This window comes from Arachis stenosperma, chromosome 7 (genome assembly GCF_014773155.1).
Source record: "Arachis stenosperma cultivar V10309 chromosome 7, arast.V10309.gnm1.PFL2, whole genome shotgun sequence".
Classification (NCBI taxonomy): Eukaryota; Viridiplantae; Streptophyta; class Magnoliopsida; order Fabales; family Fabaceae; genus Arachis; species Arachis stenosperma.
This window is the reverse complement of record NC_080383.1, coordinates 32,159,003-32,181,840: the sequence shown is the minus strand read 5'-3', so window position 1 is coordinate 32,181,840 and position 22,838 is coordinate 32,159,003. Positions and strand designations below refer to the sequence as shown.

Below are 22,838 nucleotides of genomic sequence, written 5' to 3'. Positions count from 1 at the left end.
ATTATGGTATCAGAGCAGTTCGTTCCTATAGAGCCTGAGGGATGGACTGATTATGCTTCTGAGCATACTCTGGGTGTGTGTATGTGCTATTAGGATATCTGATCGATATATGTGGCATAAACGTTCATGAGCATGCATTTGGAACTTGAAGCATTAGACTTGCGATATTGAGACTGATCAACTTAATATCACTTGTTTGGTGTGTGAAGGGACCAGATGTCGACTCACGGACGCGGTCGCGGCCGAGGTAGAGGTAGAGGTAGGATAGGCACTGTTACTCCTGGCCTGGCAGGGAATGATGCAGTAGACTTCATGGCTGCCCTGGGAAATATGGCTGCGGCTATGCAGACGACAGCCGAGGCACTGGGTAATTAGATAAACCAGGGTAATCACGGAAACAATAATGATGAGGACGGTCCCATGACACTTGCTACATTTCTGAAAGTTCACCCTCCGACCTTTAGGGGAACCTCAAATCCCACAGATGCAGATAATTGGATTCAAGCTATGGAACGGGCACTGCAGGCTCAGCAGGTTCCTGAGGAGCAATGGGTTGAGTTTGGAACTTATCAGCTGCAGGGTGAGGCTCAGCATTGGTGGCAGAGGACACGACGTATCCTGCAGCCAGATGGCGCTGTGATTCCTTGGGAGGTTTTCCGAACAGAGTTCTATAAGAAATACTTTCCTAATTCAGCCAGAAATGCCAAAGAACTTGAATTGATGCAGTTAAAGCAGGGACAGATGACTATTGCTGAGTATACTAGCAGGTTTGAGGAGTTATGTCGCTTTTCTCGTATTTGTCAAGGTGCGCCTGATGATTTTGCTGAGTGGAAATGTATTAAGTATGAGGGAGGTCTTCGAAGTGATATTCTGAGCTTCGTTGCACCAATGGAGATCAGAGTGTTTTCAGAACTGGTAAACAAAAGTAGAGTTGCTGAGGATTGTCTGAGAAAGGCGACATCAGATAAGAGTGATCAGCGAATTTTTGTTAGGAGAGATCAGGGAAGGAACTTCGCCCCTAGAGGACCAGATTTTAAGCGAGGCGGTTACACCCGACAACCACATTTGGGTCAGAATAACTTTCAGAGATTCAGTAATAATAACAGCCAGGGAAGAGGCAAAGGAAAACAAGCTCAAACCCCACCGAATGATTTAACTTGTAGAAGGTGTGGAAAGTACCACCCGAATACTCCGTGCAGGGCTGGTTTAGGTGTATGCTATTACTGTGGTGAAGCTGGGCATTTGTCTTGGAATTGTCCAGAAAAGAAGAAGAATTAAGAAGCTGGAAAGGCACAACATCAGGGACGCGTGTTCACTATGACAGCGGATGGTGCTGGAACCGCAGATACTCCGATTAGAGGTAATCACGCACTGATAATCGAAATTTCTGACTGCTTTGCGTAGTAAATAGCACGTAGCATTCATTGTAGTACATTACCGAGTTGTGAGCCTTGTGATTTTCAATTGAGCGATCGACTAAAAACCTCCGAATGGTGAGACAGAACGATAGTTGGTCAGCCTAGAAAAGTGACTAAATTCTTGGAGAATAATAATAAGAGTGGCGCAGCAGTAGTGGGTTGAATTATTTTGAGTATACAACTTAAGTTATACATAAAGAACCGGAAATGTTGAGAGTTGTGCGGGACAGTTACCTGAAACCCAGAGATGGTAAGTTATGAGGAAGAGACATGACATAGGTTGAACCCGTAATTGATAATCGGTTATGTGTCAAGAGAAAGAGTAAGTTGTGATAGATTTAGTGTCAGAGGCTGAACCAGTTTCGATTGAATTACGAAAGGTGACACCATTAGAATCAGCAAAACCTGGGAGCTAGATGAAGCGAGTATTAGAAGCGATAAACCCGTCGTTCCAATACCAACCTGCCTTATAACCTTTCTGCATCGAGTTTATCTTGTATATTCCGCTTTGCGTAGACTTTTAAGCCATAAGAATATCCTGAATTTGCAAACTAAACATGTCAAATCTTTCTGTTTTTCTTTGACATGTTTAAGAAGGGAAGTTACGTTAGTATGAGTCTCTTCCATTTTATATCAATTTTCGAGGGCGAAAATTTTTATAAGGTGGATAGGATGTAGCAACCCTCAATTTTAAAAAAAATATAAATATAAATGAGTTATAATTTATTTTATAAAATTAGAATTCCTTATTTTAAAAAAAAATTATTTTTATTATTAGTAATTGAACTAATTTTATAATAATTTGAATTTAATCAAATCTATATTATTATTATTATTATTATTATTATTATAAACATTGGATATAATTTTCATGAATATTATATGTATTATAAGTTTATATAATTTTACTCCCTAGTATTATAAATTTACTGTTGTTATTATATTTATTACGTTACTATTATTATTACTATTATTACGTTTATTATTATTATTATTACATGATTATCATTACTATTACTAGTATTATTATTACTATTATTAATTATAAAACATGAAAGTGAAAGGCGGTTTATAATTTACATTAAGTTACATATATATTATTATCATCATTATATATGGGATTGTGTGTATATATATATATCATAAGGCTTGTATAATAATAAAGAAAGCCAAGGCGGTGGCTTATAGGCTTCCTTAAGCCATATATATATATATATGGAAGAGCGTAAGAGAACGAGGAAAGAAAAAAAAAAGGAAGAGCGTAGCCGAGAGAGGAAAAAAGGAAACTTAAATCCCACCAAACTTCTGGCTTTGATTTCTTGAAATCCGTAACTCCAATTAAAAATCTAATCCGGTAAGAGTATTTGTAACCTCCTCCTTTACACGTTGGTACCATTTTTTATTAGTGGAAGTTGACAGTGACGTAACTTCTCTTTCTTTTGAATTTGGCCAACGGGAGTTTTAGGAGGCATAAACGATTCTGGACATTTTCTTCTTCAATAGCTCAGTCAAAAAGCTTCTCCGGAGCTTTGAATATTTTGATTCCGTACGAAGGTATGGTTTTAGTTTCTCGTAGTTAACGTTTAATGTCACGTGAAAACTTAGGCTAGAAGACCTTAAGATAGAAATGAAATGAATGAATATTTGATAGATTGTGTATATGGTATAAAATGTGAGGTTTAGCTGTTGTCAATAATTTGCTGTTGAAGTTGGTCGGTTTGGAAAAAGATTTAATATTGGTATTTGTTTGATTATGAAATAATTTGTTATTGGAAATGATTTGAAGGACTGAGAGGTGTTTGATTTGATAGTTGGGACCCTTGAAGGGTGGCAGAAATTCGAGCTTTAGAGGAGATACTGCCAAAACTTCTATAAGAATTGGAGTTTGATTTGAGGTGGTATTTTAAAAAGAAAGAGATTATTATGTAGCTTGTGTATTTGAGACTATTTGTTGACCCTCTGTCGCAAGATGTGACCGGGCACTTTAACTCCCCGGATTCCCCCATGGGCATGCATATATATATGAATATTGAATATTATATTTGAGCTTGGAGTTTAACTCCATGGAACATTATATTATTGAGCTTGGAGTTTAACTCCATGGAATACTATATTACTGAGCTTGGAGTGTGACTCCATGAAATATTATATTTGAGCTTGGAGTTTAACTCCATGGTATATTATTGAGCTTGGGGATGCGCGCACAGAGGGACTGTCCAATGGTTAACTACCAGGACTTGTCGGGTTGGCTGTATAACCGACAGATGAGACTCATTAGCTATAGGACAGGCATACATCATATGCATTTGTTTGTTTGCTTGAGTGTGCATTGTTTTGGTTTGCTTAACTGTTTAGTTCTGCCTATCCGCTACTTGTTCTACTTGCTGTAAATGCTTCTCTACCTGTGCTTTTCTTGCTTGAACTATATGTGTATATTTTCTGAGAAATCCTTCTTGGCGAAGGTGTGAAGAGAGAGGATTGTTTCACCAATGATTCGGAGGATTAGAGGAGACAGAACGTGAATTATTAGGTTAAAGTTAGATTCAGAATTAGAATACCTTAGACAACTTACCTAATTTCTGGTTTAGTTGAATTCTTAAGCTGAAATCTGAGTGTCAAAGTTCTAGGAATGCCTCTGGCTTTCCCGAGACCTTTTATATTAACTATGCGGGCACCTTTACCATACTGAGAACCTCCGGTTCTCATCCCATACTATGTTGTTGTTTTTCAGATGCAGGTCGAGAGACACCTCGTTGAGCGTTTGGGTATCCTCTTTACAAGCAAAGAACGGTCTTTTGGACTGTCATATTTTGTTTTAGGCTATGTATATATGTTTATAGAATCTCCGCATGTATATTTTGTGTTTTGTCCCTCCTAGAGGTCGACTTGGAGATACAGGGGTTTATTTTGTGGTTTGAGTTTTATTTTGGGTTGTATATATACATAATTATATACTCTGGTCAGCCTTAGCTTCGCAGGTCGAGTCTGGAGCTTGCTATCTGAGTTTTGGAACTCTGATATGTATATATATGTGTTCAGTTATCTTTCGATTTTACCTGTCCGTTTTACGAATATCCATGCGAGTGTGTCACGATTTTCTGTTTATCGATTTTTTTAGCTTGTTCTTCAAGGCTCCTAGATATGATTTCACCCAACTATATCTATGTAGATATCATTTTCTTTTAGAGGTCGTAATACCTTGCCACCTCTGCTTTACGACTTAAGCGTAAGGCCCTGTGTGGTAGGGTGTTACAAGTACTATTGTTCTTCTATTAATTTCATACTTATTCTTATTCTAAGATATTCATTCGCACACAAGAACCTGATAAATGTGATGATTATGTGACACTCATCACCATTCTCACTTTTAAATGCGTGATTGACAACCACTTCCGTTCTACATGAAAACAAGCTTGAATGTATATCTCTTGGGTTTCTAATCAACGATTCACATCGACTCCCCTCTAAAAATGGGGCATCTGAATCCGAGAGTAGAATCTTCGTGGTATAGGCTAGAATCCATTGGCAGCATTCATGAGATCCGAAAAGTCTAAACCTTGTCTGTGGTATTTCGAGTAGGATCTGAGATGGGATGACTGTGTCACGCTTCAAACTCGCGACTGTAGGGCGTGGTGATAGACACAAAAGGATAGTAAATTCTATTCCTACACGATCAAGAACTAATAACTGATTAGCCATACGATATATGTGCATGGTATTTTTCATCCGAGACGAGAAATCCGACAGTTGATTAGCCGTACAGAAATAGTAGAGGACTGGTGTGCGAAATTGTGATCACTACTTTTCACAACTCAAATAATCCCTAGTAATGGCCCCAAGAACTTGGTGCTCAATACCATGGCATAAACACAACTTTGCACAACTAACCAGCAAGTGCATTGGGTCGTCCAAGTAATAAACCTTACGCGAGTAAGGGTCGATCCCACGGAGATTGTTGGTATGAAGCAAGCTATGGTCACCTTGTAAATCTTAGTCAGGCAGACTCAAATGGGTATGGTGATATACGAATAAAGCATAAAGATAAAGATAGAGATACTTATGTATATCATTGGTGAGAGCTTCAGATAAGCGTATGAAGATGCTTTCCCTTCCGTCTCTCTGCTTTCCTACTGTCTTCATCCAATCCTTCTTACTCCTTTCCATGGCAAGCTTATGCAAGGGTTTCACCGTTGTCAGTGGCTACCTCCCATCCTCTCAGTGGAAATGTTCAACGCACCTTGTCACGGCACGGCTATCCATCTGTCGGTTCTCGGTCAGGCCGGAATAGAATCCAGTGATTCTTTTGCGTCTGTCACTAACGCCCCGCCTGCTAGGAGTTTGAAGCACGTCACAGTCATTCAATCATTGAATCCTACTCAGAATACCACAGACAAGGTTAGACCTTCCGGATTCTCTTGAATGCCGCCATCAGTTCTTGCCTATACCACGAAGACTCTGATCTCACAGAATGGCTGGCTCGGTTGTCAGGCGAGCACTCGGTTGTCAGGCGAGCACTCGGTTGTCAGGCGATCAACCATGCATCGTGTATCAGGAATCCAAGAGATATTCACCCAATCTAAGGTAGAACGGAGGTGGTTGTCAGTCACACGTTCATAGGTGAGAATGATGATGAGTGTCACGGATCATCACATTCATCAAGTTGAAGAACAAGTGATATCTTGGACAAAGAACAAGCGGAATTGAATAGAAGAACAATAGTAATTGCATTAATACTCGAGGTACAGCAGAGCTCCACACCTTAATCTATGGTGTGTAGAAACTCTACCGTTGAAAATACATAAGAACAAGGTCTAGGCATGGCCGTGAGGCCAGCCTCCCAATGATCTAAGAACTAGATGTCCAAAGATGATCCTAAGATCGAAAATGATCCAAAGATGAAAATACAATAGTAAAAGGTCCTATATATAGAGAACTAGTAGCCTAGGGTGTACAGAGATGAGTAAATGACATAAAAATCCACTTCCGGGCCCACTTGGTGTGTGCTTGGGCTGAGCAATGAAGCATTTTTCGTGTAGAGACTCTTCTTGGAGTTAAACGCCAGCTTTTATGCCAGTTTGGGCGTTTAACTCCCATTTTGGTGCCAGTTCCGGCGTTTAACGCTGGAAATTCTGAGGGTGACTTTGAACGCCGGTTTCGGCCATCAAATCTTGGGCAAAGTATGAACTATCATATATTTCTGGAAAGCCCAGGATGTCTACTTTCCAACGCCGTTGAGAGCGCGCCAATTGGGTTTCTGTAGCTCCAGAAAATCCACTTCGAGTGCAGGGAGGTTAGAATCCAACAGCATCTGCAGTCCTTTTCAGTCTCTGAATCAGATTTTTGCTCAGGTCCCTCAATTTCAGCCAAAAAATACCTGAAATCACAGAAAAACACACAAACTCATAGTAAAGTCTAGAAAAGTGAATTTTAACTAAAAACTAATAAAAATATACTAAGAACTCAACTAAAACTACTAAAAACATACTAAAAACAATGCCAAAAATCGTACAAATTATCCGCTCATCACAACACCAAACTTAAATTATTGCTTGTCCCCAAGCAACTGAAAATCAAATAAGATAAAAAGAAGAGAATATACTATAGACTCCAAATTATCAATGAAACTTAGCCCCAATTAGATGAGCGGGACTAGTAGCTTTTTGTCTCTGAACAGTTTTGGCATCTCACTTTATCCTTTGAAATTCAGAATGATTGGCTTCTTTAGGAACTCAGAATCCAGATAGTGTTATTGATTCTCCTAGTTAAGTATGATGATTCTTGAACACAGCTACTTCATGAGTCTTGGCCGTGGCCCAAAGCACTATGTATTCCAGTATTACTACCGGATACATACATGCCACAGACACATAATTGGGTGAACCTTTTTAGATTGTGACTCAGCTTTGCTAGAGTCCCCAATTAGAGGTGTCCAGGGTTCTTAAGCACACTCTTTTTGCCTTGGATCATAGCTTTATTTCTTTCTTTCTTTTTCTCTCCTTTTTTTTTCGATTTTTTTTGTATTCACTGCTTTTTCTTGCTTCAAGAATCATTTTTATGATTTTTCAGATCCTCAGTAACATGTCTCCTTTTTCATCATTCTTTCAAGAGCCAACAATTTTAACATTCATGAACAACAAATTCAAAAGACATATGCACTGTTCAAGCATACATTCAGAAAACAAAAAGTATTGTCACCACATCAAACTAATTAAGCTAGTTTTAAAGATGAATTCGAAATCCTGTACTTCTTGTTCTTTTGTAATAAAAATAGTTTTCTTTTAAGAAAGGTGATGGATTCATAGGACATTCATAACTTTAAGGCATAGACACTAAGACACTAATGATCACAAGACACAAACATAGATAAACATAAGCATGATTTTTCGAAAAACAGAAAATAAAGAACAAGGAGATTAAAGAACGGGTCCACCTTAGTGATGGCGGCTTGTTCTTCCTCTTGAAGATCTTATGGAGTGCTTGAGCTCCTCAATGTCTCTTCCTTGTCTTTGTTGCTCCTCTCTCATGATTCTTTGATCTTCTCTAATTTCATGGAGGAGGATGGAATGTTCTTGGTGCTCCACCCTTAGTTGTCCCATGTTGGAACTCAATTCTCCTAGGGAGGTGTTAATTTGCTCCCAATAGTCTTGTGGAGGAAAGTGCATCCCTTGAGGCATCTCAGGGATCTCATGATGAGAGGGGTCTCTTGTTTACTCCATCTTTTTCTTAGTGATGGACTTGTGGTCATGCCTTCTCAGTTGAACCGGCTTCCCTCTTGAGTTTCTCTTCCATTGAGCGCCCTCTTCACAAATGTTTATGAGGACTTGGTCCAACCTTTGATCAAAGTTGACCCTTCTTCATGGCCACAACTTCATAGAAGTGGTCTTGATGCACCCTTGAGATGAATCTCTCCATCTCCCATGACTCGGAGGTGAAAGCTTTTGCCTTCCCTTTCCTCTTTCTAGAGGTTTCTCCGGCCTTGGATGCCATAAATGGTTATGGAAAAACAAAAAGCAATGCTTTTACCACACCAAACTTAAAAGGTTTGCTCGTCCTCGAGCAAAAGAAGAAAGAAGAGAGTAGAAGAAGAAGAAATGGAGGAGAGGGAGAGGGCTTTGTGGTTCGGCCAAAAGGGGGAAGAAGTAATGTTTAGGGTGTGTGAAAATGAAGGAGTGAAGATGGGTTTTTGGGGAAGAATGGTTGAGGTGATTGGTGAATGGGTGAAGAAGAGAGAGGGTGGCGGGGTAGGTGGGGATCCTGTGGGGTCCACAGATCCTGAGGGGTCAAGGAAAAGTCATCCCTGCACCAAGTGGCATGCAAAACTGCGTTTTTAGCCAATTCTGGCGTTAAACGCCGGGCTGGTGCCCATTTCTGGCATTTAACGCCAGGTTCTTGCCCATATCTGGCGTTTAACGCCAGTCTGGTGCCCCTTTCTGGCGTTAAACGCCCAGAATGGTGCCAGACTGGGCGTTAAACGCCCATCTGCTAGCCTTACTGGCGTTTAAACGCCAGTAGGTTCTTCCTCCAGGGTGTGCTATTTTTCTTCCTGTTTTTCATTTTGTTTTTGCTTTTTCAATTGATTTTGTGACTTCTCATGATCATCAACCTACAGAAAACATAAAATAACAAAGGAAAATAGATAAAATATGACATTGGGTTGCCTCCCAACAAGCGCTTCTTTAATGTCAGTAGCTTGACAGATGGCTCTCATGGAGCCTCACATTTTCTCAGAGCAATGTTGGAACCTCCCAACACCAAACTCAGAGTTTGACTGTGGGGGTTCAACACCAAACTTAGAGTTTGGTTGTGGCCTCCCAACACCAAACTTAGAGTTTGACTGTGGGGGCTCTGTTTGACTCTGATTTGAGAGAATCTCTTCATGCTTCCTCTCCATGGTGACAGAGGGATATCCTTGAGCCTTAAACACAAAGGATTCTTCATTCACTTGAATGATCAGTTCACCTCCATCAACATCAATCACAGCCTTTGCTGTGGCTAGGAAGGGTCTGCCAAGGATGATGGTTTCATCCATGCACTTCCCAGTCTCTAGGACTATGAAATCAGCAGGGATGTAATGGTCTTCAATCTTCACCAAAACATCCTCTACAAGTCCATAAGCTTGTTTCTTTGAATTGTCTGCCATCTCTAGTGAGATTCTTGCAGCTTGTACCTCAAAGATCCCTAGCTTCTCCATTACAGAGAGAGGCATGAGGTTTACACTTGACCCTAGGTCACACAGAGCTTTCTTGAAGGTCATGGTGCCTATGGTACAAGGTATGGAGAACTTCTCAGGATCTTGTCTCTTTTGAGGTAATTTCTGCCTAGACAAGTCATCTAGTTCTTTGGTGAGCAAAGGGGGTTCATCCTCTCAAGTCTCATTTCTAAATAACTTGTCATTTAGCTTCATGATTGCTCCAAGGTATTTAGCAACTTGCTCTTCAGTGACATACTCATCCTCTTCAGAGGAAGAATACTCATCAGAGCTCATGAATGGCAGAAGTAAGTCCAATGGAATCTCTATGGTCTCATTTTGAGCCTCAGATTCCCATGGTTCCTCATTGGGGAACTCATTGGAGACCAGTGGACGTCCATTGAGGCCTTCCTCAGTGGCGTTCACTGCCTCTCCTTCCTCTCCAAATTCGGCCATGTTGATGGCCTTGCACTCTCCTTTTGGATTTTCTTCTGTATTGCTTGGGAGAGTACTAGGAGGGAGTTCAGTAATTCTCTTGCTCAGCTGACCCACTTGTGCCTCCAAGTTTCTAATGGAGGACCTTATTTCACTCATGAAACTTTGAGTGGTTTTGATTAGATCAGAGACCATGGTTGCTAAGTCAGAGGTATTCTGCTTAGAACTCTCTGTCTGTTGCTGAGAAGATGATGGAAAAGGCTTGCCATTGCTAAACCTGTTTCTTCCACCATTACTGTTGTTGAAACCTTGTTGAGGTATCTGTTGATCCTTCCATGAGAAATTTGGATGATTTCTCCATGAAGAATTATAGGTGTTTCCATAGGGTTTTCCTAGGTAATTCACCTCTTCCATTGAAGGGTTTTCAGGATCATAAGCTTCTTCTTCAGATGAAGCATCCTTAGTACTGCTTGGTGCATTTTGCATTCCAGACAGACTTTGAGAAATCAAATTGACTTGTTGAGTCAATATCTTGTTCTGAGCCAGAATGGCATTCAGAGTATCAATCTCAAGAACTCCTTTCTTCTGATTTGTCCCATTGTTCACAGGATTCCTTTCAGAAGTGTACATGAATTGGTTATTTGCAACCATTTCAATTAGTTCTTGAGCTTCTGTAGATGTCTTCTTCAGATGAAGAGATCCTCCAGCAGAGCTATCCAAAGACATCTTGGATAGTTCAGAGAGACCATCATAGAAAATACCTATGATGCTCCATTCAGAAAGCATGTCAGAAGGCCATTTTCTGATTAATTGTTTGTATCTTTCCCAAGCTTCATAGAGGGATTCTCCATCCTTCTGTCTGAAGGTTTGGACTTCCACTCTAAGCTTACTCAATTTTTGAGGTGGAAAGAACTTTGCCAAGAAGGCATTGACTAGCTTTTCCCATGAGTCCAGGCTTTCTTTAGGTTGTGAGTCCAACCAAGTTCTAGCTCTGTCTCTTACAGCAAAAGGGAATAGTATAAGTCTGTAGACCTCAGGGTCAACCCCATTAGTCTTGACAGTGTCACAGATTTGCAAGAATTCAGCTAAGAACTGATGAGGATCTTCCAATGGAAGTCCATGGAACTTGCAATTCTGTTGCATTAGAGAAACTAATTGAGGCTTAAGCTCAAAGTTGTTTGCTCCAATGGCAGGGATAGAGATGCTTCTCCCATAGAAGTCGGGAGTAGGTGCAGTAAAGTCACCCAGCACCTTCCTTGCATTGTTGGTATTGTTGTTGTTTTCGGCTGCCATGGGTTCTTCTTCTTTGAAGATTTCTGTCAGGTCCCCTAAAGAGAATTGTGCTTTAGCTTCTCTTAGCTTTCGCTTCAAGGTCCTTTCAGGTTCAGGGTCAGCTTCAACAAGAATGCCTTTGTCTTTGTTCCTGCTCATATGAAAGAGAAGAGAACAAGAAAATGTGGAATCCTCTATGTCACAGTATAGAGATTCCTTGAGGTGTCAGAGGAAAAGAAAAATAGAAGGAAGAAGGAGAAGAATTCGAACTTAGTGAGACAGAGTTCGAATTGTGCATTGAGGAGGAGTGGTACTCCATAAATAGAATGATGTGAGAAGAGGGGAAGAAATTTCGAAAATTAAATTAAAAATATTTTAAAAACATTTTGAAAAACTTTAATTGATTTTCGAAAACCAAGAGTGGGAAAGAAATCAAGTAATTTTTTAAAAAGATTTTGAAATTAGAAGTTAAAAAGATATAATTGAAAACTATTTTGAAAAAGATGTGATTAAAAAGATATGATTGAAAAGTTATGGTTTTAAAGAGATATAATTGAAAAGATATGATTTGAAAACAATTTTAAAAAGATTTGATTTTAAAAATTAATGACTTGCCTAACAAGAAAAGATATGATTCAAACATTAAACCTCTCTCAACAGAAAAGGCAATCATACTTGAAATGTTCAATCAAATCATTAATTGTTAGCAAGTATCTTTGAAAAAGGAAAGAAATTGATTTTGAAAACATTTGATTGAAAAGATATGATTTGAAAAAGATTTGATTTTGAAAAACTTTGAAAACTTGAAAAAAATTGATTTTGAAAACAAAATCTTCCCTCTTGTGCCATCCTGGCGTTAAACGCCCAGAATGGTGCACATTCTGGCGTTTAACGCCCAATGCACTACCTTTTTGGGCGTTAAACGCCCAACCAGGCACCCTGGCTGGCGTTTAAACGCCAGTCTGTCCTTCTTCACTGGGCGTTTTGAACGCCCAGCTTTTTCTGTATAATTCCTCTGCAGTATGTTCTGAATCTTCAATTCTCTGTATTATTGACTTGAAAAGACACAAAGTAAAAATATTTTTGGATTTTTAATAATGAAGAATAATCAAAATGCAACTAAAATCAAATAACAATGCATGCAAGACACCAAACTTAGCAGTTTGTATACTATTGACACTAACAAAATGAGAATGCACATGAGAAATAACAAAACACTCAAGTCAATAGAATTCAAAGATCAAAACAAGGCAATCATCAAGAACAACTTGAAGATTAATGAAGACACATGCATAAATTCGAAAAATGCAAGAAGAACAGAAACATGCAATTGACACCAAACTTAAAATGAGACACTAGACTTAGACAAGAAATATTTTTGGTTTTTATGATTTTGTAATTAATTTTTTTTATTTTTTTTGTGCTTTTTTTTCGAAAATTAAGTGGAAAAGAAAATAAAGGTATCAAAATTCTTAATGAGAATTCCAGGAATCATGCAATGTTAGTCTAAAGCTTTAGTCTAAAGAAATTAGACATGGCTAGCCAAGCTTCAGCAGGACATTGCATTCAAGAGCTAAATTGATAAGAATCAATCAGCTTTGGTGATGATAAGAACATCACCTTGAAACACTAGAATTCATTCTTAAGAACTCTGAAAAAAAATACCTAATCTAAGCAACAAGATGAACCGTCAGTTGTCCATACTCGAAACAATCCCCGGCAACGGCGCCAAAAACTTGGTGTGCGAAATTGTGATCACTACTTTTCACAACTCAAATAATCCCTAGTAATGGCCCCAAGAACTTGGTGCTCAATACCATGGCATAAACACAACTTTGCACAACTAACCAGCAAGTGCATTGGGTCGTCCAAGTAATAAACCTTACGCGAGTAAGGGTCGATCCCACGGAGATTGTTGGTATGAAGCAAGCTATGGTCACCTTGTAAATCTTAGTCAGGCAGACTCAAATGGGTATGGTGATATACGAATAAAGCATAAAGATAAAGATAGAGATACTTATGTATATCATTGGTGAGAGCTTCAGATAAGCGTATGAAGATGCTTTCCCTTCCGTCTCTCTGCTTTCCTACTGTCTTCATCCAATCCTTCTTACTCCTTTCCATGGCAAGCTTATGCAAGGGTTTCACCGTTGTCAGTGGCTACCTCCCATCCTCTCAGTGGAAATGTTCAACGCACCTTGTCACGGCACGGCTATCCATCTGTCGGTTCTCGGTCAGGCCGGAATAGAATCCAGTGATTCTTTTGCGTCTGTCACTAACGCCCCGCCTGCTAGGAGTTTGAAGCACGTCACAGTCATTCAATCATTGAATCCTACTCAGAATACCACAGACAAGGTTAGACCTTCCGGATTCTCTTGAATGCCGCCATCAGTTCTTGCCTATACCACGAAGACTCTGATCTCACAGAATGGCTGGCTCGGTTGTCAGGCGAGCACTCGGTTGTCAGGCGAGCACTCGGTTGTCAGGCGATCAACCATGCATCGTGTATCAGGAATCCAAGAGATATTCACCCAATCTAAGGTAGAACGGAGGTGGTTGTCAGTCACACGTTCATAGGTGAGAATGATGATGAGTGTCACGGATCATCACATTCATCAAGTTGAAGAACAAGTGATATCTTGGACAAAGAACAAGCGGAATTGAATAGAAGAACAATAGTAATTGCATTAATACTCGAGGTACAGCAGAGCTCCACACCTTAATCTATGGTGTGTAGAAACTCCACCGTTGAAAATACATAAGAACAAGGTCTAGGCATGGCCGTGAGGCCAGCCTCCCAATGATCTAAGAACTAGATGTCCAAAGATGATCCTAAGATCGAAAATGATCCAAAGATGAAAATACAATAGTAAAAGGTCCTATATATAGAGAACTAGTAGCCTAGGGTGTACAGAGATGAGTAAATGACATAAAAATCCACTTCCGGGCCCACTTGGTGTGTGCTTGGGCTGAGCAATGAAGCATTTTTCGTGTAGAGACTCTTCTTGGAGTTAAACGCCAGCTTTTATGCCAGTTTGGGCGTTTAACTCCCATTTTGGTGCCAGTTCCGGCGTTTAACGCTGGGAATTCTGAGGGTGACTTTGAACTCCGGTTTGGGCCATCAAATCTTGGGCAAAGTATGGACTATCATATATTGCTGGAAAGCCCAGGATGTCTACTTTTCAACGCCATTGAGAGCGCGCCAATTGGGCTTCTGTAGCTCCAGAAAATCCACTTCGAGTGCAGGGAGGTCAGAATCCAACAGCATCTGCAGTCCTTTTCAGTCTCTGAATCAGATTTTTGCTCAGGTCCCTCAATTTCAGCCAAAAAATACCTGAAATCACAGAAAAACACACAAACTCATAGTAAAGTCCAGAAAAGTGAATTTTAACTAAAAACTAATAAAAATATACTAAGAACTCAACTAAAACTACTAAAAACATACTAAAAATAATGCCAAAAAGCGTACAAATTATCCGCTCATCAAGGACCATTTTCCCTAAGAAGACGGAAAGTAGCCATTGACAACGGTGACACCCAACATACAGCTTGCCATAGAAAGAAGTATGAAGGATTGGATGAAGGCAATAGGAAAGCAGAGATTCAAAAGGAATGAGGCATCTCCATACACTTATATGAAATTCCCACCAATGAATTACATAAGTATCTCTATCTTTATTTTATGTTTTATTTATCTTTTAAATTATTAAAACTCCATAACCATTTGAATCCGCCTGACTGAGATTTACAAGGTGACCATAGCTTGCTTCAAGCCGACAATTTCCGTGGGATCGACCCTTACTCACGTAAGGTTTATTACTTGGATGACCCAGTGCACTTGCTGGTTAATTGTGCGAAGTTGTGAAAAAGAGTTGAGATTACAATTGTGCGTACCAAGTTGTTGGTGCCATTGAGATCACAATTTTGTGCACCAAGTTTTTGGCGCTGTTGCCGGGGATTGTTCGAGTTTGGACAACTGACGGTTCATCTTGTTGCTCAGATTAGGTAATTTTCTTCTTGTTTCAACCTTTATTTTATTTTCAAAAAGTTTTCAAAAAGCTTTCAAAAACTTTTTCTTCTTTTTCGTTTTTCCAAAATAATTTTCATAAAATCCAAAAAAAAATTTAATAAAATCATAAAAACAAAAAATATTTTGTGTTTCTTGTTTGAGTTTAGAGTCAATTTTTAAGTTTGGTGTCAATTGCATATTTTTATTTTTCTCAAAAATTTTCAAAAAACTCATGCATGGTGTTCTTCATGATCTTCAAGTTGTTCTTGATAAGTCTTCTTGTTTGATCTTCATATTTTCTTGTTTGGTGTCTTTTGTTGTTTTTCATATGCATTTTTGAATTCATAGTATCTAAACATGAAAAATCTCTAAGTTTGGTGTCTTGTATGTTTTTCTTTTCTTCAAAATTTTTCAAAAATAAGTTCTTGATGTTCATCATGATCTTCAAAGTGTTCTTGGTGTTGATCTTGACATTTATAGTGTTTTTGCATATTTTCTTTGTTTGATCTTAATTTTTCATGTTTTGACTCATTTTGTTGTTTTTCTCTTTCCACATTAAATTAAAAAAAAAATCTTTTCTTTATTTCTCTCATAAATTTTGAAATCTTTTGGTTGACTTAGTCAAAATTTTTTTAAAATAAGTTGTTTCTTGTTAGTCAAGTCAAGATTTCATTTTTAAAAATCTTATCTTTTCAAATCTTTTTCATTTTTTTTCTTAAATATTTTCAAAAATTTTAAAAATTGATTTTCAAAATCTTTTTCTTAATTTTATTTCATAATTTTCGAAAACTTTACTAATAATTAATGTGATTGATTCAAAAATTTAAAGTTTGTTACTTTCTTGTTAAGAAAGGTTCAATCTTTAAATTCTAGTATCATATCTTTTAGTTTTTTGTTAGTCAAGTAATCAATTTTAATTTTAAAAATCAAATCTTTTTAATTTTCTTTTCAAATCTTTTTCAAAATAAATTTCAATCATATCTTTTCAAACATATCTTTTTCAAAAATCAATTTCAAAATCTTTTCTAACTTCTTATCTTTTCAAAATTGAATTTCAAATTTTTTTCAACTAACTAATTGACTTTTTGTTTGTTTTACTATTTCTTATCTTTTTTCAAAACCACCTAACTACTTTTCTCTCTCTAATTTTCGAAAATCACCTTCCTCTTTTTCAAAATTTTTTTAATTAACTAATTGTTTTAAATTTAAAATTTAATTTTATTTCTTTTCCTAATTTTCGAATTTTAACTAATAATTAAAATAAAAACAAAAATATTTTTCTTTTCTCTTAATTAAAATTCGAATTTTCTCCTCTCTCTCATCTCTTTCTATTTATTTATTCATTTACTAACACTTCTTTTCATCTTAAAATTCGAACCCTCTCTTCCTTTCCGTGTTCAAATTTTTCTCTTCTCCTTCTTCTATTCTTTTCTTCTCTGCTACTCATATAAAGGAATCTCTATATTGTGACATAGAGGATTGGTGCACGAAATTGTGATCATCAGTGGCGCCATCAACATGGTACGCTCATTGCAATCTCAACTCTCTATCACAACTCCGCACAACTAACCAGCAAGTGCACTGGGTCGTCCAAGTAATAAACCTTACGCGAGTAAGGGTCGATCCCACGGAGATTGTTGGTATGAAGCAAGCTATGGTCACCTTGTAAATCTTAGTCAGGCAGACTCAAATGGTTATAGATGAAATATGAATAAAACATAAAGATAAAGATAGAGATACTTATGTATATCATTGGTGAGAGCTTCAGATAAGCGTATGAAGATGCTTTGTCCCTTCCGTCTCTCTGCTTTTCTACTGTATTCATCCAATCCTTCTTACTCCTTTCCATGGCAAACTTATGCAAGGGTTTCACCGTTGTCAGTGGCTACCTCCCATCCTCTCAGTGGAAATGTTCAACGCACCCTGTCACGGCACGGCTATCCAGCTGTCGGTTCTCGATCATGTCGGAATAGAATCCAGTGATTCTTTTGCGTCTATCACTAACGCCCCACAATCGCGAGTTTGAAGCACGTCACAGTCATTCAATCATTGAATCCTACTCAGAATACCACAGACAAGGTTAGACCTTCCGGATTCTCTTGAATGCCGCCATCAGTTCTTGCCTATACCACGAAGACTCTGATCTCACGGAATGGCTGGCTCGTTTGTCAGGCGAGCGCTCGGTTGTCAGGCGATCAACCATGCGTCGTGTATCAGGAATCCAAGAGATATTCACCCAATCTAAGGTAGAACGGAGGTGGTTGTCAGTCACACGTTCATAGGTGAGAATGATGATGAGTGTCACGGATCATCACATTCATCAAGTTGAAGAACAAGTGATATCTTGGAACAAGAACAAGTTGAATTGAATAGAAGAACAATAGTAATTGCATTAAGAACAAGGTCTAGGCATAGCCGTGAGGCCAGCCTTAATCTATGGTGTGTAGAAACTCCACTGTTGAAAATACATAAGAACAAGGTCTAGGCATAGCCGTGAGGCCAGCCTCCCAAAGAGGGTTCAATCATAAAAACATGATCAAAAGATTCTAAGATTGAAAGATGAAAATACAATAGTAAAAGGTCCTATTTATAGAGAACTAGTAGCTTAAGAATTACAAAGGTGAGTAAATGACATAAAAATCCACTTCCGGGCCCACTTGGTGTGTGCTTGGGTTGAGCATTGAAGCATTTTCGTATAGAGACTCTTCTTGGAGTTAAACGCCAGCTTTTGTGCCAGTTTGGGCGTTTAACTCCCACTTTGGTGCCAGTTCTGGCGTTTAACGCTGGGAATTCTGAGGTTGACTTTGAACGCCGGTTTGGGCCATCAAATCTTGGGCAAAGTATGGACTATCATATATTGCTGGAAAGCCCAGGATGTCTACTTTCCAACGCCGTTGAGAGAGCGCGCCAATTGGGCTTCTGTAGCTCCAGAAAATCCACTTCGAGTGCAGGGAGGTCAGAATCCAACAGCATCTGCAGTCCTTTTCAGTCTCTGAATCAGATTTTTGCTCAGGTCCCTCAATTTCAGCCAGAAAATACCTGAAATCACAGAAAAACACACAAACTCATAGTAAAGTCTAGAAAAGTGAATTTTAACTAAAAACTAATAAAAATATACTAAAAACTAACTAAATCATACTAAAAACATACTGAAAACAATGCCAAAAAGCGTATAAATTATCCGCTCATCACAACACCAAACTTAAATTGTTGCTTGTCCCCAAGCAACTGATAATCAAATAAGATAAAAAGAAGAGAATATACTATAGACTCCAAATTATCAATGAAACTTAGCTCCAAATTAGATGAGCGGGACTAGTAGCTTTTTGCCTCCGAACAGTTTTGGCATCTCACTTTATCCTTTGAAATTCAGAATGATTGGCTTCTTTAGGAACTCAGAATCCAGATAGTGTTATTGATTCTCCTAGTTAAGTATGATGATTCTTGAACACAGCTACTTATTGAGTCTTGGCCGTGGCCCAAAGCACTCTGTTTTCCAGTATTACCACCGGATACATACATGCCACAGACACATAATTGGGTGAACCTTTTCAGATTGTGACTCAGCTTTGCTAGAGTCTCCAATTAGAGGTGTCCAGGGTTCTTAAGCACACTCTTTTTGCCTTGGATCACAACTTTATTTCTTTCTTTTTCTTTCTTTTTCTCTTTCTCCTTTTTTCGTTTTTTTTCGCTTCCTCTTTTTTTTTTGTATTCACTGCTTTTTCTTGCTTCAAGAATCATTTTTATGATTTTTCAGATCCTCAGTAACATGTCTCCTTTTTCATCATTCTTTCAAGAGCCAACAATTTTAACATTCATGAACAACAAATTCAAAAGACATATGCACTATTTAAGCATACATTCAGAAAACAAAAAGTATTGTCACCACATCAAACTAATTAAGCTAGTTTTAGAGATGAATTCGAAATCCTGTACTTCTTGTTCTCTTGTGATAAAAACAGTTTTCATTTAAGAAAGGTGATGGATTCATAGGACATTCATAACTTTAAGGCATAGACACTAAGATACTAATGATCATAAGACACAAACATGGACAAACATAAGCATAAATTTTCAAAAAACAGAAAAATAAAGAACAAAGAGATTAAAGAACGGGTCCACCTTAGTGATGGCGGCTTGTTCTTCCTCTTGAAGGTCTTATGGAGTGCTTGAGCTCCTCAATATCTCTTCCTTGCCTTTGTTGTTCCTCTCTCATGATTCTTTGATCTTCTCTAATTTCATGGAGGAGGATGGAATGTTCTTGGTGCTCCACCCTTAGTTGTCCCATGTTGGAACTCAATTCTCCTAGGGAGGTATTTAGTTGCTCCCAATAGTTTTGTAGAGGAAAGTGCATCCCTTGAGGCATCTCAGGGATTTCATGATGAGTGGGGTCTCTTGTTTGCTCCATCCTTTTCTTAGTGATGGGCTTGAGGTCATACCTTCTCAGTTGAACCGGATTTCCTCTTGAATCTCTTTTCCATTGAGCGCCCTCTTCACAAATGTCTGTGAGGACTTGGTCCAACCTTTGATCAAAGTTGACCCTTTTTGAGTTTGAAAGGGACCTCATGGATCACCTTCTTCATGGCCACAACTTCATAGAAGTGGTCTTGATGCACCCTTGAGATGAATCTCTCCATCTCCCATGACTCGGAGGTGAAAGCTTTTGCCTTCCCTTTCCTCTTTCTAGAGGTTTCTCCGGCCTTGGATGCCATAAATGGTTATGGAAAAACAAAAAGCAATGCTTTTACCACACCAAACTTAAAAGGTTTGCTCGTCCTCAAGCAAAAGAAGAAAGAAGAGAGTAGAAGAAGAAGAAATAGAGGAGAGGGAGATGGCTTTGTGGTTCGGTCAAAAGGGGAAGAAGTAGTGTTTAGGGTGTGTGAAAATGAAGGAGTGAAGAAGGGTTTATATAGGGGTTTTTGGGGAAGTGTGGTTGAGGTGATTGGTGAATGGGTGAAGAAGAAGAAAGAGGGTGGTGGGGTAGGTGGGGATCCTATGGGGTCCACAGATCTTGAGGTGTCAAGGAAAAGTCATCCCTGCACCAAATGGCATGCAAAAATGCGTTTTGAGCCAATTCTGGCGTTAAACGCCGGGCTGATGCCCATTTCTGGCGTTTAACGCCAAGTTCTTGCCCATATCTGGCGTTTAACGCCAGTCTGGTGCCCCTTTCTGGCGTTAAACGCCCAGAATGGTGCCAGACTGGGCGTTAAACGCCCATCTGCTAGCCTTACTGGCATTTAAACGCCAGTAGGTTCTTCCTCCAGGGTGTGCTGTTTTTCTTCCTGTTTTTCATTCTGTTTTTGCTTTTTTCAATTGATTTTGTGACTTCTCATGATCATCAACCTACAGAAAACATAAAATAACAAAGGAAAATAGATAAAATATAACATTGGGTTGCCTCCCAACAAGCGCTTCTTTAATGTCAGTAGCTTGACAGAGGGCTCTCATGGAGCCTCACAAATGCTCAGAGCAATGTTGGAACCTCCCAACACCAAACTTAGAGTTTGAATGTGGGGGTTCAACACCAAATTTAGAGTTTGGTTGTGGCCTCCCAACATCAAACTTAGATTTTGACTGTGGGGGCTCTGTTTGACTCTGTTTTGAGAGAAGCTCTTCATGCTTCCTCTCCACGGTGATAGAGGGATATCCTTGAGCCTTAAACACAAAGGATTCTTCATTCACTTGAATGATCAATTCTCCTCTGTCCACATCAATCACAGCCTTTGCTGTGGCTAGGAAGGGTCTGCCAAGGATGATGGATTCGTCCATGCACTTCCCAGTCTCTAGGACTATGAAATCATCAGGGATGTAATGGTCTTTAATTTTCACCAGAACATCTTCTACAAGTCCATGAGCTTGTTTTCTTGAGTTGTCTGCCATCTCTAGTGAGATTCTTGCAGCTTGTACCTCATAGATCCTTAGCTTCTCCATTACAGAGAGAGGCATGAGGTTTACACTTGACCCTAGGTCACATAGAGCCTTCTTAAAGGTCATGGTGCCTATGGTACAAGGTATTGAAAACTTCCCAGGATCTTGTCTCTTTGGAGGTAATCTCTGCCTAGACAAGTCATCCAGTTCTTTGGTGAGCAAAGGAGGTTCATTCTCCCAAGTCTCATTACCAAATAACTTGTTATTTAGCTTCATGATTGCTCCAAGGTATTTAGCAACTTACTCTTCAGTGACATATTCATCCTCTTCAGAGGAAGAATACTCATCAGAGCTCATGAAAGGCAGAAGTAAGTCCAATGGAATCTCTATGGTCTCATTTTGAGCCTCAGATTCCCATGGTTCCTCATTGGGGAACTCATTGGAGGCCAGTGGACGTCCATTGAAGTCTTCCTCAGTGGCGTTCACTGCCTCTTCCTCCTCTCCAAATTCGGCCATGTTGATGGCCTTGCACTCTCCTTTTGGAATTTCTTCTGTATTGCTTGGAAGAGTACTAGGAGGGAGTTCAGTAATTTTCTTGCTCAGCTGTCCCACTTGTGCCTCCAAGTTTCTAATGGAGGGCCTTGTTTCATTCATGAAACTTTGAGTGGTTTTGATTAGATCAGAGACCATGGTTGCTAAGTCAGAGTGGCTCTGCTTAGAACTCTCTGTCTGTTGCTGAGAAGATGATGGAAAAGGCTTGCCATTGCTAAACCTGTTTCTTCCACCATTATTGTTGTTGAAACCTTGTTGAGGTTTCTGTTGATCCTTCCATGAGAAATTTGGATGATTTCTCCATGAAGAATTATAGGTGTTTCCATAGGGTTTTCCCATGTAATTCACCTCTTCCATTGAAGGGTTCTCAGGATCATAAGCTTCTTCTTCAGATGAAGCTTCCTTAGTACTGCCTGGTGCATTTTGCATTCCAGACAGACTTTGAGAAATCAAATTGACTTGCTGAGTCAATATTTTGTTCTGAGCCAATATGGCATTCAGAGTATCAATCTCAAGAACTCCTTTCTTCTGATTTGTCCCATTGTTCACAGGATTCCTTTCAGAAGTGTACATGAATTGGTTATTTGCAACCATTTCAATTAGTTCTTGAGCTTCTGTAGGCGTCTTCTTCAGATGAATAGATCCTCCAGCAGAGCTATCCAAAGACATCTTGGATAGTTCAGAGAGACCATCATAGAAAATACCTATGATGCTCCATTCAGAAAGCATGTCAGAAGGACATTTTCTGATTAATTGTTTGTATCTTTCCCAAGCTTCATAGAGGGATTCTCCTTCCTTCTGTCTGAAGGTTTGGACTTCCACTCTAAGCTTACTCAATTTTTGAGGTGGAAAGAACTTTGCCAAGAAGGCATTGACTAGCTTTTCCCAAGAGTTCAGGCTTTCTTTAGGTTGTGAGTCCAACCATGTCCTAGCTCTGTCTCTTACAGCAAAGGGAATAGCATAAGTCTGTAGACCTCAGGGTCAACCCCATTAGTCTTGACAGTGTCACAGATTTGCAAGAATTCAGCTAAGAACTGATGAGGATCTTCCAATGGAAGTCCATGGAACTTGCAATTCTGTTGCATTAGAGAAACTA

General features: G+C 39.1%; 1 protein-coding gene and 2 non-coding genes across 3 annotated transcripts; all 3 read left to right on the top strand.

Annotated features, from left to right (window-relative positions):
• The first annotated feature begins 420 nt into the window (after positions 1-420).
• Positions 421-1,278, top strand: LOC130939668 (uncharacterized). The gene has a single exon (XM_057867757.1). The coding sequence runs from the start codon at positions 421-423 to the stop codon at positions 1,276-1,278; it is 858 nt and encodes a 285-aa protein (XP_057723740.1).
• A 9,543-nt stretch (positions 1,279-10,821) lies between these two features.
• Positions 10,822-10,929, top strand: LOC130943145 (small nucleolar RNA R71). The gene has a single exon (XR_009071677.1). It is a non-coding gene; the product is annotated as a small nucleolar RNA R71 (small nucleolar RNA).
• An 11,536-nt stretch (positions 10,930-22,465) lies between these two features.
• Positions 22,466-22,573, top strand: LOC130943219 (small nucleolar RNA R71). The gene has a single exon (XR_009071747.1). It is a non-coding gene; the product is annotated as a small nucleolar RNA R71 (small nucleolar RNA).
• Positions 22,574-22,838: the final 265 nt, after the last annotated feature.

What these genes read in the sequence shown, in the direction of transcription:
- LOC130939668 (XM_057867757.1), top strand. Translation starts at nt 421, where the DNA reads ATGACACTTGCTACATTTCTGAAAGTTCACCCTCCGACCTTTAGGGGA.